Source organism: Python bivittatus, unplaced genomic scaffold (assembly GCF_059951505.1).
Source record: "Python bivittatus isolate LINGU-HERP-01145 unplaced genomic scaffold, Pbiv_v1 ctg000080_np1212, whole genome shotgun sequence".
Classification (NCBI taxonomy): domain Eukaryota; kingdom Metazoa; phylum Chordata; class Lepidosauria; order Squamata; family Pythonidae; genus Python; species Python bivittatus.
Genome location: NW_028277035.1, coordinates 26,408,347 through 26,425,953, shown reverse-complemented (window position 1 = coordinate 26,425,953; position 17,607 = coordinate 26,408,347). Strand labels below are relative to the sequence as shown.

At 37.5% G+C, this 17,607-nt stretch overlaps 1 protein-coding gene across 4 annotated transcripts in view; it reads right to left on the bottom strand.

Moving 5' to 3' along the window:
• The window catches only part of PRELID2 (PRELI domain containing 2), a 44,993-nt gene that overhangs the window by 18,487 nt on the left and 8,899 nt on the right, over positions 1 to 17,607 (bottom strand). For all 4 annotated transcript variants that reach the window (XR_015794743.1, XR_015794744.1, XM_007426404.4 and 1 more), the window contains exons 2-4: positions 8,312 to 8,369; positions 1,818 to 1,891; positions 823 to 983 (exon numbers count right to left, since the gene is read on the bottom strand). Coding sequence is in view for 2 of the 4 variants with exons in the window: in XM_088133694.1 (XP_087989820.1) it covers positions 823 to 983; positions 1,818 to 1,891; positions 8,312 to 8,369 (293 nt within the window). In the remaining 2 variants the exon portion in view is untranslated. The remainder of the gene's footprint in view (positions 1 to 822; positions 984 to 1,817; positions 1,892 to 8,311; positions 8,370 to 17,607) is intronic.

The following is a 17,607-nucleotide window of genomic DNA, read 5'->3' as shown; positions in this document are numbered from 1 at the left end:
ATAAAAAATATGAAAATAAGGCTTTAGAGACAACTAGGTACCAGAAAGAGTATTCTTCCATTGTCCCTTATGACTTTCATACAGCTGGATGACATCCTATCTATCAACTTTTAATGGAGCACAACAGCTCAATTGAAAGCTGTCTGACAAACAAAAAGAACATGTTAAAGTCTTAGAAAGGCCTCAAATCAATATTTTCACTGAATCTCCATATTAACATGCATACGGCAAGCAGCCCTTGGCTTGTGGCTCACAAATTGTGCAGACTTACCATATCACCAAGAACTATCATAGCTGCCCAAGGCAAAACCTTCAGTTCTTCCTACTGAAGGTGGTACATGAAAATCCATACACAGTGGAACCTCGAGTTACGAATTTAATCCGTTCCGTGACTCTGGTTGCAACTTGAATTGGTCGCAACACAAGGCAAATTTTCCCATAAGGTTCAATGTAATGACCGTTAATCTGTTCCGGTGTCCGCGGACCACGCGTCAGGGGCGGAAAAACGGTCGTGGACCACGCATCAGGGCTGAAAAACGGCCGCGGACCATGCGGCAGGGCGGAAAAACAGCCGCGGACCATGTGGCAGGGGCAGAAAAACGGCCGCAGACCACATGGAACGGGCGGAAAAATGGCCGCAGGCCACGTGTCACAGGAGGGAAAATGGCTGCAGATCCGGTTCGTAACTCGAGGTGGTTCGCAACATGAGGTAAATTTTTGGGGCCGGAGCTGGTCGTATCTTGAAAAATTCGTAAGGAGGGGTGTTCGTAACTAGAGGTACCACTGTATCTCTTTGCAATAAATGAATCTACTATGCCTTACCAATTAGGATTTTCAGAGCTTTCTCTGAAGACTGATTCTTCATTCATGGTGGCATACTCTGTCCACGTAAGACAATGAGTCTTCATAGACATAATTCTTTCTTGCATATTAAGCCATGACTCCTCTTCTAAATAGACTTCTGACACTTTCAGGATATTAATCTGCCAGATGCAATATTTACAGGGTGGGTAAATGGAGTTTGGAAAAAAAGATTAGTTTATGTATATTCAGCAAATGTTTTCATCCTTTTAAAATGATTAATAGTTATATTAAGGCTAATATCCATCAGTAACATGTAACCATTGACATTAACACATGAATTAACTTTAGCAGTTGATGATCAAATCATGCAAGCTTTTAATGGTTATTTTCACCGCTTAGCACCACTGTTAAGTGTTGCCAATTGCAATGTTTTAAAGCAAAGCATCAACTTAATGTGTGTCATTTTATTTGTCTTTTAAGTCCAGTTTAATGTAACAGACCCAAAAGAAAGCATTCACCAACTGTTTGCCCACAAGACATAATCACTCAAAACATTTGGGTTCATTTTTCATTCTGTTTGGTACCTGTAAATTTTATGTTTTCCCATCTAGATGAGGCATGGAAGGGGTAAAAAGAAATGCAGTAAATATGAATCATTATATTTTCAATATGTCAGATTAAAAAAGCACCTTAAAAAGTGTTATGATACATAGCAGAACATATTGTAATTTAATTTGAAAGTTGAAGATATGAGAAGTTTAAACAAAAGAATCACCATCCTATTCTGATTTTAGAGCAAGATTTCCTATATTGTAAAAATGTTGTTTTGATTGCTTTACAATACTCGTTTTGAGATAAGGACTTTGAACATTAGCTATCTCATCATTAAGACACAAAGTGGGATTTTAAATACCATCATCCGTAACTCAGAAAAGTTAAACTAATGAACAAAAACATAGTTTGCTTATATCATCTTAAAAATATAATGAATTTCAATGGATTGAACTAGTTACCTTTCTTAAAATCTGTGGAATTACATTTTGGCATGTTGCAATCCTTCTTCGATATATCACTCCTGTACCCAAGTCTGATAATAAAAGAACAAGTTTTCAGAGTAACAAACAAAAGCAAACAACTGACCCATAAATATCAGCAGAAAGGCTTGGAAGCCATAAAGGGATTTAGTTAATGTTCTCTTTTTAGCACCCAAAGAATACTGAAGCATGTTAATCCAGGAAGGATTTTATGTCAACACCCCTGCTTACCAGTGCTGGAACAACTCATTTAAATCTACCATGTTATTGGTACCTATGATGGTGATAACAAAGCATAAAATAAAATGCTAAATTCAACCTTTCCAGAACTTCCTGGAATTGCCCTGAAATCACAGTAAGTTTTGGCAAACAGCAATGGGGGAGTTAATTTCTGAGCTAGCTATATTGCTAGCTACAAGCTTCAAGTATCTTCCTGGGTCAGCACTTCAGTGCAAAAGCAGCTCGTTCTGCTCACTCTGCATTCTGAAGTACATCTTAAGAGCATAAACTATCTCTCTGCCACCCAGCAATGCCAGTGTTTGAAGTCTAAAGCAATCCTCTTGGACAACAAACATTTATTTTTGCCCTGAATTGAACCAGTGACAAGAATAAAGCTCCTTTCTGAAAATTAAAGCGCAGCCCCCTTCTCAAATTATAGGCATTGAGCTACAACGCAAACGTGATTGGCTTCTAAAATCAATCTGCATTTTAATATTTAATGATTCCCAATTAAGTCCAGGAGTTTCAGGAAGATGTTAACTGATAATCTGGGTGGGCAAATAGCCTGCAGCAAGGCCATTATTTGCTCTTAAGAAGAGGCAAATCTTTTTCAAACCTTATCTGAATTTTTCTTCCTTGGGAGCAGCGTTCTGCAGTGAGTTTTAAATAAACATAGTAGTACTGTATATGGATTTCCCACTTGACACATTTACAGGGAGTCATATGCTGATATTTCCCAAGGAAAAAAGTATATTAAAAATTGCATGCAACGGAAAATACAAAAACTTATATTTTCAAAAATACAAAATAGAAAAAAATATTTTGAAAAATAGCTTGGTTCCCCTTCTACTATATTATTTCCTTAAAAAGCAAAACAAAACATGTAAGGCAATAATTGGAAACAGAGTTGGTGGAAGGTGCCATCTTAGTCCCTGTTCCTCACAAAAGTAGTAATTATTTACTCATTTCCTGACTAGTATTGCAGATGCACTAATGAGATCCTTTCTTTCCTGCAGACAGGGCATTTCTACCTCTGTGACCCCAATCTGACAGCCACAATGGATAAGAAGGCAGTTCTTGGGGTGTGGGGGGGGAAGAAGCATTTTGGCAGACATGTAGGGAGGAAGAACAGTAGCTGAACTAATCTGTGGCTTTTTTAAAGAGCTAATTAAGAGCTTAAAAAAAAGATGCTTGAGGATTTTAAGTAACAGAAAAAAAGAAGGCATCATCAATACAATTCACAGATTATTATTGCTAGATTATTCTGAACCATAGAGATGAATCTCAGTACTAAGGAATAAAGTGGCATTATCCCTTTTGAATGCAACCCAAGATTGTCATAAGATTCATCTTGTATCTTAGAAAAGTGGCTCATAGGAATTTTCTCACAATCCTAAATTCTGCTCATATTTCTACCCCAGCATAATTTTCAGCAGGTATGCAGTAGTCATATAAATATATGAAATTGAATGGGATGCTTATGCATAGCTGAACAAAATTATATAGCCCCATTTTACTCACTGCTGCAAGACATCAAACGTTCTATTATAACTGCTGGGGACTAGCAATTAAATGCTTCCTACTACCTGAAGGAAAAAAAACTGATAAAGAATATATACATAGTGGCAGGGTGTAAGATGCAGGCAGGAACAGCATACACTGAACAGCACAACCAAGTAGCTGGCATTGTGTACAGGAACATCTGCACAGTGTATGGGCTAGACCCCCCCCAAGTCCAGATGGGAGATTCCACAGAAGTCATGGAGAATAACAGGGCTAAGATCCTGTGGGACTTCCAGATCCAGATGGACAAGCAGGTACTGGCCAATCAACCAGACAAGTAGTAGACAAGGAACAGAAGACAGCGGTGGTGATAGATGTAGTGGTGCCAAGTGACAGCAACATCAGGAAGAAGGAGTATGAGAAGCTGGAGAAGTACCAGGACCTGAAGGAGGAACTAGAGAGGATGTGGAAAGTAAAGGACAAAGTGGTCCCAGTGGTAGTAGGAGCACTTGGGGCTGTGACTCCTAAGCTGGGAGAATGGCTCCAACAGATCCCAGGAACAACCTCAGAACTCTCTGTCCAGAAGAGTGCAGTGTTAGGAACAGCTAAGATATTGCACAGAATGCTCAAACTCCCAGGCCTCTGGTAGAGGACCAGAGATTGAGGAAGACACATACCACCCACAGGGGTCAGAGGGATTATTATATGTATGTATGTATGTGTGTGTGTGGGGGGGGTGTTTTCCTTCTTGTCAAGGTGGGCTGGCAACATCTAGTAGTCCATCTCAAATCTAATCAGAGAATAGTGTAAAGGAAAGAGGAGAGGTATTACAGGGCAGAAAGACAAATGGAAAACTGGTGGTCCAGGCAGGTAGGCAATGAAGATTAAGAAGCTGTGGATTAACAGGTTTTATCTCTAAAGCTTTCAAGGTAATATCAGCTCAGTACTGTGGAGAACAGAAATTTGACAGAGACCTCTGTTTTCTTTTCACTCAACTGCACCTCAAGTCAGTGTTTATCCAAATATTATGAAGGAAAAACTACAGAGCCAAAAAACAAAGGATTATATCTACTCAGTTCTATTCCTCAGCCTTCTAAATAAGCATGAGGAACCAGTGAGGAACCTCAGCCAGCAGGGTTATTGGTGAGAGATGCCGAAGTCTGAATTCCAACTTCATCTGAAAAGTTACTGGTTCTTCATCTCTCCTTTAAGTCATTTAACTTGTAAACCAAATGTTTCAGAGTGAAACAACTGTTTTCTTACATGATATTTTGGGACCACTATCCAGGAAAGGCTAGGACACTAAACATGTCCACCCAGTAGAAATCTCACATCTGAATGCTCATCAAATGACAATTTTCATGATACAAAAATAATGTCATTTCTACCCAAATATATGTGCCTCCCTTTCACATGACTTTTCCCTAAAGAAAAGCCAGCTTTTCTTTGAAATCTACAGTATTATCAGCATTCCTGTAAAATACTCAGATCTTCAGCCACTTTTCTGCAACCCATGTGAGCATTTTTGAGCTCAAGACTTTTCCAAAGTTGCTGAAACAGATTATTTCAAACAAAACCATTTAAACTCAAAGTAATACAGGTAGTTCTCATTTAGGACCACAATTGGGGGCAACTCAGTCATTAAATGAAGCAGTCGCTAAATGAAACCACAATTGTGCTTATGATCTTATTTCAGCTTTCCTTTGCTTTACACACTCTTGAAGATCGTAAATGTGAGGATTGGTCATAAAGTTACTTTTTCATCACCATCGTAACTTCAAATGGTCACTAAATGAGGTAGTTGCTAAACGAGGACTATTTTTACACATAACACATAACAAGAAATATTATTAGTGAATTTTAATAATGAGCTGGCAATGCAATCTGATTCATGTCTACTCAAAAGAACCAGAGTTCAATGTAGCTTACTTTTGTGAAGTGAATACAGCAGCCTTCCCCAGCAATGTTGGTTTGGGTGATGGGTGCTGGGTTTTTCCCCATAAGAATTATTTTCCACCATACTGCCTGTCATCTCCTGGCCCAAGCTCAGCTCATTTCATTTCTAACTGAACCAAAGGTAGACTAATTTTCAACCACTGTTCTCCCTTCCTTGCTCACACAGGCTTAGCATATTGTTCTACATCCTGCTTTTATGTATGCATTTTTATAGCTTGTCTTCCTTCCATTCCTCCTCCAAGAAGAATGGTGTTTGTTTGCAGCTTTATCACTATGCTGTTACAGTTGCAGCCATGCAGGAGGCTTTGAATGTTGGTTTACTTCTCTGTCACCAAAGAGCTAAAGGCATTCATATTTTTAGCTCATCTGTCTTCATCAACTTAGCCAGTCAAAAACACTTCTTCTCACAGACTACTAGACACAAGTAAATAAATATTGTAAAACAAACTGTGGTTGGTTGACATTTGCCCCCCACCTCCCCCATTAGAACAGAAGAGTGATCAAAATGTATTATTTTACCAAGGCCTTATAGAGTTTTAGGATCATTTATGCTACTTTGGGATTTTTAATGTTTACATTTTTTAAGTTACCTGAGACACTTAGAAGTACACTGCAAGTAAATACGGGAGGGAGGGAGGGAGGGAGGGAGGGAGGGAGGGAGGGAGGGAGATGGATGGATGGATGGATGGATGGATGGATGGATGATGAGGGATTAATGTAACAAGCCTTTTCCTTTTGTGAAGGGAGGTGAAAAGATGTTTATTAGATGCATGCAAAGAAGGTGGGCCCTGTAGATGGACACAAAGGACAAACAGCTATTAGCTAGCTTGGAAGCAGGAAGGACAAACACTGATTAACTTTGTCTGAAAACTCTAGACTATCAAAAATATAGAGAGAGCATCACAGGGATCTGTACAAGGTAAAGACAAGCAAACATATTCTGATTAAAAATAAACTATAAAGGCTTAGGTGCTCTGGAAGTCCTGACAGTACTTTTCAATTACATCAAAGAAAAATACAGCAGTGCAAAAGACAACATGACTGATGGAAACTCGCTGCCAAAAGATCTAGGACAACCTACAGCATTATACTCATTTGCCACTCCAGCCTATTAACACAGACCATCTACCCAGAAAACTAGACGATTCATTTCCAAAATTAGACCAGAAACTTAACTGGAACAGATTTAAATTACTATCACTTCAAAGTATTTTGTACATTTAGATGTAAAAATTACTATGCCAGCATTACAGTATGCATCATCTCATAAATATTCTTAGACTAATTAAAAGCAAAGTCAGATTGTCTATAAAGTTCTGTGTATACAGTATTTCTATGAGTGGATGAACATTAAATAGGTATTGCAGACTAATTCTGAATATGTTCTCACAATTACATGAAATTAACTGAACATTTTCTTGAGCATTTTAAACAAAAAAGGAAGTAAATCTATTTTGTATATGGCTTTTCAAAACTAAGTTTTCCAGGGCAGTTTACAATGCATTAAAATTGCAGTGTAAAAACTGTAAGGAAACTGAATTAAAATATACAATAAAAAAATTAAAACAGCCACCAGATTAGTGTTCCATGTAACATGTAAATTTAAAATTAACATTAATACATTAAAAAGTTGAGAGCATTAATACATATTTGCTTGGTGCCAAGAAGGCAGTAAAATCAACACCAGAGTCATGGGGGCTGCTATGGAAAAGGCTTCAGCCTGATGGCCATTTGTCACACCTCAGCAAGAACAGTAACAGTAGGATCTCTTGTGATGGCCAGCTCAGATTCAAAAGTCTGAAATGGAGGAAGATGGTCAAGATGCCCAGGACAAATATCAGCCTTCAAGGAAGCCTAGCGACTAGGCACCTGAGGCTGACATGGCTGAGCTGAGGCAGATGAAAGGCTGGATCCAGGACCTCCTCCCAGCTCTAGAACAGAAGAGATTGGTGTCTCTCACGCAGACTCCATTTAAGAGCCATTGCTGTCCAGCAGTTCTTTGTGGGAATAACCGCTCTGTTTGCTGGAATACTGTGTGTTTGCATCCTGAACCTGTTGCCTGAGAAAACTCCACTTCTTGAAACCGGGTCCTGGATACATATATTTGGATTCTTGGATTTCTGAACTGTGACCTGACTATGCTTCTGCTCCCCACTTTGGACTCTGGCCATTCGGAACTCATTGTAGGCAAGCTCTCTAGGGATTTGAGGCTTTGCTGCTTTGTGGATGTGTTTTCACACAAGCTCAGCCTGTCACTGCCTATATTTACTAAATTTTAAGTAAAACTTTTACTTCCCAATGTGTGTGCATGTGTGTGTGTGAATGTCTGGCCTGGGACAGACATTTCTGAAGATAATCTTAGGACACAGGTAGAAACATCTAGGAAGAGTCCATTGGAGTTGGCTTATACATTCAAATAAATACATAAATAAATAAAATTCCTTCAGATAATGTGGTCTCATCCCTGAAGGGCTTCACAGATTAATACCAGCACTTGAATGAGGATTGAAATAAATTGAGAGCCAGAGAATAATATGGAAAATTGACCTAATATTTCACAATGCCAAGTTCTAATCAATATTCCTGCTGCTGTATTTTGTACTACCTGAAGTTTCCAGACCATCTTCAAGGGTAGTCCCACACATAACACATTGCGGTAATCATCGCTTTATGTGAGATGGGCAGCTATACAAACACGATAAATAAAATAAAAATCTAAACAATAATTTACGAGAGCACAGTTTACTGAATCAAGGCTAAGTTGGGCAGTGCTACACATTTTTAAAAATGCTTACCTGTTTTCTCTTCTACTGTTTTTACAGCAATAACATTTTTCTCCATGGGACTGGGATACTAGAGAAAAATGCAAAGTGTAAATATCACAAATTATTATACAGTAAAATAAAATTTCCCTAAGTTACTTATAAAACCTATAAACATTTTTTATTTATTTCTCAACAGTTGAAGGAGAATGGATGTTAATTTATGCCAATAAATTTGCTGTGACTGTTGATTAATTAAGAAATATACTCAGGAGCTAGAATCAAGAAACTAGGATTACCAAAATATTCTGACTCAGTTTCAGTGGCGATGAGTGAACTGTTCGGAGACTTGAAAGAACAGGTTAGGAATAGATCATCATGGAGAAAATTTATCTATGTGGTTGCTAGAAGTCGAAAATGACTTGATGGCACATAATCAATCAATCAATCAATCAAAATGTTTTGAATTTCAACTGTTTCAAATTCAAAACACCCCCCTTTTGAGTACGAAACTATTAAATGAAACTGCTGTTTGGGTTCATTTAGTAAACATTTCTGAACTCAAGACTTTTCCAAAGTTGCTGAAAAAGATCATTTCAAGCAACACAATTTAAACTCAAAGTATTACATACAACACTACGAGAAATACTTTTATTAGTGAATTTTAGTAATTTTCCTATTTAACTGGCTTAACTTTAATTTGAAGGAAGATCAGCATCAGTTTTAATTTTCATAGTCAACCACATTACTTCATAAATCAGAATCTCTCAATGCACACTGAGGGATCCATTCTCTTTTTTGTGGGCTACCATGAGATCAGAACCATTCATTTGCGGTTTGAGATTAACTATTCTGACTGGCAGTAGCAAAAGATTTCTGAAGGGGATCAACTGAGCCACAACACTGGGAGGGTGAAAGAGGAAAGGAGAAAAAAATCAAGGTAGAAAAGAGAAAGATAGTGGCCATGAAGGAGGAAAACTAGAAAAGTGGATAGCAGACCCAATCAGACCGAAAGCCTGTAGACTGCAATATTAGTAGTGGTGGAAAGAGAACAGAAGAGGTCATGCAAGGAAAAGCAGAAAAGGGGTATATGTGATGGGGGGATGTGTATGGTTTAACATATTTTCTCCACACTTCTGTCTCTGTGTGTTTCATTCCTTCCTTTAGTCTAATTCCTGGACAAGATGGGGTGGGGATGGAAACTGACTGGCAGAGAACAAAGAGCAATATTTCATAAACTGTTGTTGCATAGTGGTGACCATAACACATTCTTAGTATCTCAAACATGCCCACAAGCCCAAAAAGGTTTCATATCCTCAGCTTCACTGTGTATTTGATACTGTTTATTCATAAAACTCACTCTAATGAAGTGATAATTTAGAGTTAGACAAAAATGTGCTTTCCTGTAAATAAATTAGCAGTTGGGAAATGATGTAACAGATCTGATTATGGGCAGTTTGAACCTACAGAGCAGAGCTGATGAAAATGTGTAAGGTAGTGTACATTTAATTATGAATGAAGAGATTAAAATATATGTCAAAAGTATTAATTGATGTCATACACGTTGTGGTTTCATATGAAAGTACGAATCCATAGGTTGCTGACAGCTCATGTTAGAGTGAATAGTGTTAATGAAAAACCAAATATGAGTTGGGAGAAAATCATACAACATTCTGAATGAATGCGATCCGGGGGGGAACTATTGTTAGAGGACATGAACAGATGGGTGGAAACAAGATGAGAATATAGTAAAAGTGATTGTGCCATTTAGAGAACTAAGAATATATTAGATCAGGTGGGGTCACGTGATGCCTCGCTTAATGACTGCATGGCTTAACAACAAATTTTCCGGTCCCTATTGTGGTCATAAGTTGAGGAGTACCTGTAAATCTTAAAGAATGACATTTGTTCATGAGCAAATTTTTTTTGAGAGAATTAGTGAAGGATACAAATGTGAAACAAGGCTCTGATCGCAGGACAGATCATTATTCTATAGTGTTAAGAATGGAAAAGGAAGAAATGAAAGAAACATGAGTGAAAGTGGAGTGACTGCAGAAAGAGAAAGTATGAGTTTTGTATGAGAAAGTACTAGAAGATAAATTAATCTCTCAACAGAATCAATAGAAAGTAGATATAAGAAAGAGGATGTGGAAAACTGCTTGGAACAAAGTGAAAAAATATGTTACAGAGTGCCACTCAAGTATTCAGATTTAGTTTAAGAGTGAAAAAGCATGGTTGGTGGAATGATGAAGTGAAATTGGCGGTGAGTGAGAAAAAAACACATATAAGATTGCTGCAAAAAATGAGGGTAAGAGAAAGGTATTGTGTACTGTAAGGTGTACAGAGAGAAACAATAGTTGCAAAGTATGTTGTCAAGGAGCAGTTAAAATTAAAAGAGAAAATGCAAAACAATTCATTATTTTGATGAAATAAAAATTGTTTTGGAAGTGAGCAAAGAGGGCTAAAGTCCTGCAGAGTGAATGGAATTAAAAATAGAAGTAATGAAATGATTTGTAGTGAAACTTAAGTGAGAATGCTGGAAGGAGTATTTTAAAGATTTGTATGGGAATGATAATGATGTACTGTAACAAACAGCAGAAGTGAAACAACTGCTGTAAAGTTAATATCCAAGAAAAAAATGATGAAAAAGATGTCATAAATGCTATGACAATTTTAAAAACAGTAAGATGCAGGTGCAGGTAGTGTAACTGTGCCTGGAATAGTGTTATTGCTGTTAGTCTGTATTATATATGGATCAGTCTAATTCTTAAATTGTAAAGTTATTATAAAGTAATAACACACACTTCCCAGATTGTTTATTTATTTATTTATAAATCAAATTTATACACCACCCATCTCACTATCAGTGACTCTAGGCAGCTCACAAATAAAAACCATAAAAAACATTTAAAAACTACAAAACACATTAAAAGACTACAGATAAAGTTAAAAGATGGAGAGAGCATCCTCAAGGAAACCAGCCACCCCCAGTGTTGGGATACACAGTATAAATGCTGACCCAGTGCTGGTGGGGGGCATCAGATATGGATGGGGAGAAACGGACTCAGGCTTAGCCCCTCCAAGACAAAGTGGTCTTGGGTCTGTGAGCCAAATGATTCCAGGATAGCACTCTCTCTGACTCTGAACAAGACTGGAGTTCCCCACTGAGATGATTTGCAACTCTGTGGTCCTCCTGAGTTCACAGCTCCTGCTGGAGGAACAGGTGGCAGCTGTGACCAAGAGGACATCATTTGCAACCATTTGTGGATTGGAAAGTCCTGCTCACAGTCACTTATATCCTAGTCACCTCCCATTTGGAATACCACTAATGTGTTCTACGTGGGGCTGCCCTTTGAAAGCATTCAGAAGATATAGCTGTCACAAAAAGTGGTGGGCTGTGCAGCAACAGGTGTTTCCTATTACACTCCAGTGACCTACTGCTTCAGGAGCTGCACTGGCTGCCAGTTGGCTTCCGGGTGCAATTCAAGGTGCTGGTTTTCTGGACCAGATAAAGGACTGCCTTCTCCCACAGCCATTCGCCCACTCAATCAGATCAAACAGGGTCAGTACCCCTCCAGGTACTATTGCTCCAAGAATGCCATCTGACAGGATCCTGAAAATGGGCGTTTTTTTATTGCTGCCTCCATTTGTGGAAAGCCCCCCACCCCCACGCAGATCCAGTCTACCTCTTCCCATCTGGGTTTCTTGAGAGGAATAAAGACCTGGCTTCCCCATTTGGCCTGGGGGAAGGCAAGCTTTGAACACTGGGAAGCAGTAACAGACACATTATGTTTTTTGTCCTCTTTTTTATTCCCTTACAATATTGTTGAGATTATTTTTGGTTGATTTATTTATTTTTATTGAGGGCTTTTTTCCTATGTTTCTGACTGTTAGATGCTCAGAGCTTGGGGAATGGGCGACATACAAGAGAAAGAGAGAGAGAGAAGGAATGGGAATGGGAATGACGCACAAGGAGTATTTCAGCACCATTTTTAAATAGGTTCTTTGCTTGACAATTTGGAAACTGCTTCCTCATCCCTGCTATCTCTGCATAAAATGGGAATGTTCTTTAGGGGAATATTCCAAAAATGTGTTATGATCAAATCCTTGTAGCTATCCAGCTGAAATTTTGCAGGATGATTGTCCTCCAAAGGGTATACCATCCTTCCTATTTTCATCATTCTGCCAAAAAAATATTTTAAATGGAGTAGTTGCACACACTTGTATTTTTTGCTATTATAGCTTATTGTCCATTTCTTTCTAAATTGAATCTCCAATCGGTTAAGATTAAGTTGCCTTTGAAGCCTTAATTCAGATTTAATTATGCCACTTTTAAATCTCAAATTTAAATCAGATCTTAACTGATTTTTATACCTCTATTACCTATTCCTTCCTTCTTAACTATTCTGTTTTTTAAGCTAATCACTTTTTGAGCTCAAAAATTAATATAATGCAACTATTGACATCAATGCATTTTAAAACATAAATCAAATGATACCTTACTCCACTAAAGTAGTGCACAAATGTTCAAATATAGATAGCAGCACACATTCAAGTAAATATACAGGAAAAAAAAGGAACCACCAAAAAGAAGCCATGGATGGTGAAACTACACTTAAGACAGTAGCAGTAAATGGATTATGCAATAATGGTAAAATTCAGATATATGCTTATATATTAGTAATCAAATGCTATAAAAAGTAAAATTTCAGAACAAAATAGTAACTATAAAACGCATTTCTATTTGTATTGCAGGAAAGTTTTATTAACTGAATAAGGTATTAAGCATTCCTATATGGCCATTAAATCAGACGTTTCTATTCTGCTTGCTGCTTTCAAATACCAGGTTATCGTGTAATTACATAATCAATGAAACTTACAATCTATAAGATCCATTCATGTGAAACACAAAAAATCATTTGCATAAATCTTCCACTAAACAGCAGATTCTATTACCCATGTATATTTAACCACAAATAACTTAATTCCATATGCCATTACAAGGAGATGAGTTAGGTGAGATATTTAACTAGAAGCTACAACATACAGGTAGTCACCAGTTTAAGTTTAAGAACAAGTTCCATTCCCAACATCTGCCCTTAAGTCGAATTTGTATGTAAGCCAGAACAGTATTATTGTATAATACTGTGCAAGTAGCATTGTATAATTAACTCAAATCATTGTGTATTTAACTTGAATTTTGCTACAATAGGCTCTGTTCTTAACTAAGGGTCATCCGTAAACTGTGCATTCTTAACTCAGGGACTACTTGTACTTTTACGTAAACCAGATCTATGTGTAATGACCACTGTTGTATCCTTAGATTACAGAAAACTGAACAAGAAAATATATTGACTGGTCAACAGGAGAAATTCTCTATAGATTAAGTGTACTGTAGAGTATGGGTTTATATTTCCAGCTTGACTCCTCAGTGAAAAAAACTTCAAACAGGAACTGGAATCCCAAGACAGATTTACCCAGAAACATCAATATACCAGAAAGTGAGAGGCAATCTCTGTAAAAAAAAATATATTCTGGGAAATTGTAAAAATTCTTGATAGGAATTCATATAGCATTTACTACGCTTCTCTGAACACACAGAAGGTAAAATAAATTAATTAATATAAGCATGGCTTTTTCTCAGAACATGCTGGAAACCCAATCCAAATGTGGAAGAGGGAAGCAAAATTTACTAGAATTAAGTGATACTCATTAGCCAGCCCATAATATTCCACCTCACACTCGTGCCAATTTTCTCCTGTCAGAAGACCAAGGAATACAAACTCAGCTCACAGAACTAAAGTTGTGGGCAAGGGTAGGATTTCCCTGCATATACACGTGGTGATTTGTATTTGGAATTTCTTTTTCTTTTCTGACCTAAACTGGAAATTACCCTATAAAAACTACCCTGATTTACACACAGTTATTATCTTCAGTTCAAGATTTTCTGGAAAACCCACATCACTGTTGTCGTGCTCCCTTGAACTCTATTCAGGAGAAAGTACCTTCAATGGAAAGGAGAAGGTAATTGTTTTTCAGCTCTTCCTTTGCAGGACCCATTCCCTCCCTGCTGCTCCAGATGGTTGGAGGTCTCTCTAGAAACAGTGGAGTTGTAAATGGTAGCATATCATGGAATCAAAAGCCATTCTGAAACAAAAGGAGTCCTTTCACTTCTGGAAGGCTCATTTGATATCCATACGAAACTACCTGCTTTAAAGCAGCATCTAAGTCATTTGATTACTTTTAAGGGGATGGTCTCATCCTCTTTGGCTTTTGCTGCTGCATCCCTATTTCAGGTATATGGTTGCAATATGCAATAGCACAGTGGAAAACCCAACCGCTTTCTGACCATTATAGATCAAATAATGGATAAGAAAATGGATAAAATGACACACAAGTCAAATTTCACAAGAAATCTACAAAGGAATTTTCTTCCAAAATCAGGCAGAAGATTTTTGCTCTGCATTGCACATCATTATTGTCCTTCTACAAGATCTGTGTCTTCATGCTGAGATTCTCCCATATTGCTGAATAAACTACATCAACCAAGTTCACATTTTTCACAAGACCATGGTTTAGTCATGTTACTGCATGGCCTGTAATTGGTTTGGTTTACAAACTTACTAAATGAACCACAGATTACAACTCCCAGTGGCTGGATTTGCACACCATGCTAATTCTTAACATGGCTTGTCTGGTTTGACTTCTTGTAATATGCAAATTCACTAACTGAAAAAAAAAGAAAAAAGAAAGAAAAGGAAAAGGAAGATACCTTGTAGGAAGTTGCCAATCCCAACTTAGCTGAAATAGAGCAGCAGACCTACCTCTATAGCCTCCTTTCCCAAAACAATGGCAGGTTTCATACATCAGCTAAATTGTGGTTTATTAAATTATTGTTAACTGGATTTATAGGTCAAATTTAATTATTTTATGATTCTTGTATAATACCCCCAGTTGTAGGATTCTGAGCAGCTAAACCATAAACTGTGAGTCCCACAATAAGGTAACCCCAACCCAGAAGAACCACAAGCATGTCTGTGCAAATGTGTCCTAAATCAAAGAAGTCCTTTCCACTTTTTCACTTCAAGACAATAAGAAAATGCCACTTATAAATTAAGAAATGCAATTCATCTAAACCTAACGCCTCAACTACTCTAAATGAGAGGTAAACATTTCAAGTCTGAGTTAGTAATGGATTTCTATAAAATGCAACACCCCATTTACACAGGAAAAGCAAAAAGAAAGCAAGGAAGATCTTACATCTCTATTCTACAAGTACCATATACAGTTAATGGTTTGACAATGTCATAACTAAATAGAAATATATATATTTATTATATATAAATATAAAAATGGGGAATTAAAATGGAAAAGAAAACTGAAGAGCATGTAGTATGGTGGAATACTTCATTGTTGGGGAGGCATCTGTTTCAAATAAATGAAAACAATACAGATCAGCAACCTTAGTGGAAAGCTTTATCAGTGAAAAGGGCTAATATTTTCTAAAAACACAAACTTCTTTAACTTGCTCAGTGCCTTCAAAACAATTTAATGCCATCTTGTGGTCAACTGTGTAAATGTATTCAATAAATAAGAACCAGATCAGACATTACACCAAGGAATTATCTGTATGCCTATATGGAGGTAGTGGGAATCCTTGGCTGATTCAGAACATACAAATACAATAAACAAATAAAGCAGAGAACAGCATTACATCATTTCCTGGCTTATCTTGGGGCTATCAGGATCTTCAGAAGAATATTTTGCCTCAAGGGAAGGACTCCTTCAGAATAAGTTGTTGAAGTGCCACGGCACCCCTTCTAAACAACCATCAGCCACAATCCTTCACTTCAATTGGCAAAGGTAACTATTGTCATAAGCAAGTAACAATCAAGGCAGACTGGCCCCACTTCAATGCTTTGGGCAGGTGGAATATGCTTTCATGAGATAGATAGACGGAATATATAAATATACCTCATGAATATCTCATAAATATATAAATATCTTGAATCCTGACATATGATGAGCTATGATTACAATGTACTCCCTCTGCTGTCTGTTGAAAGACAGAGGAACTTTGAGATTCAGTGTTGGTATATTGCTATTGATTTATACTGCTACTTACTGATTTATATTGCTACCTCTTTATATACTATTTCTGAAAATGCATTTATTTCTCACATGTACAATCAAATAAAATTAAAATAAGTGTCACCATTATACCAGCGTCAACTTACTTTGTAAGTGGAGCTTCTGCTAAGAAATGTAAGAAAAATATAATCTTTAAGCATACTGTGAAAACTTAAATAAGATGTTAGGTAATGGGCATACTATGTAAGATCTGTCAAAACAAAGGGAAGGTAAAGACTCCTTCAAGCGAAGTTTGATTTCTGGGAACTTCACTGACGTGTCCCTGCAACATCATGGAAGCAGTCTGCCACTGCCTTCTTTGAGGACAGTTTTCAGCTTTCCAGTCTAGCCATACTCCATAGTAGTCTTCCATCCAAGTACTAACCAGGACCAATCCTGCATAGCTTTTCAGCCCTGCAAGGTCAGTGAGGTGTTGGTACAGATATTTGGTAAGACATTATGACAGCAACTGGGACAAGAATTGCCGTTGCTAAGTGACACAGTCGTAAAGCATATCACATGACTGAGCTGCTTAGCAACTGCAGTCCCAGTTGCCATCACTAAGCGAGGACCACACAGGTCATTGAGTGAGGAACTCACATGACTGCAACTTTCTGCCGGCTTCCCCAGTGATTTTGCTTATGGGAATCCAGCAGGGAATGTCAGAAATTGTGATCTCATGACTGCAGCTCGCTGCAATGTCATAATCGAGAGCTGGAAACCAAGCACCCAGATTGCGATTGCATAACCGCAGGGATGCTGTGATGGCCAGAACTTTGAGGACCCATCCTAAGTCCCCTCGTTCAGCACCGTCACAAGTCTGAACACTTGCTGAACGAGTGGTCATAACTTGAAGGTTACCTGTATCTACTGAGGCAAAGTTTGCCAAAACAAAAATTAAAACACAGCAAGGAATATTTTATCTGAGTAGAGAGAATTTAGAATTGATGAATATAACATATAATTACTGATGTATAAAAACAAGACTGAATTCAGCTTAAGAAAAAGAGACACACAGACATTACGATATCATCTAAGGTGTGTGTTATGCCTTTTTTCAATATCTATTTCTCACACAATTGTGTTTAAGGGTGAATCCTTAAAAGCTGCATAGTAAAGATAACAGATCCTAAATAAAAGACTTTCACTTGAGAGTAAGAATTTCTTATCCTTGGCTTAAAGGATCAGTAATTAAAGAC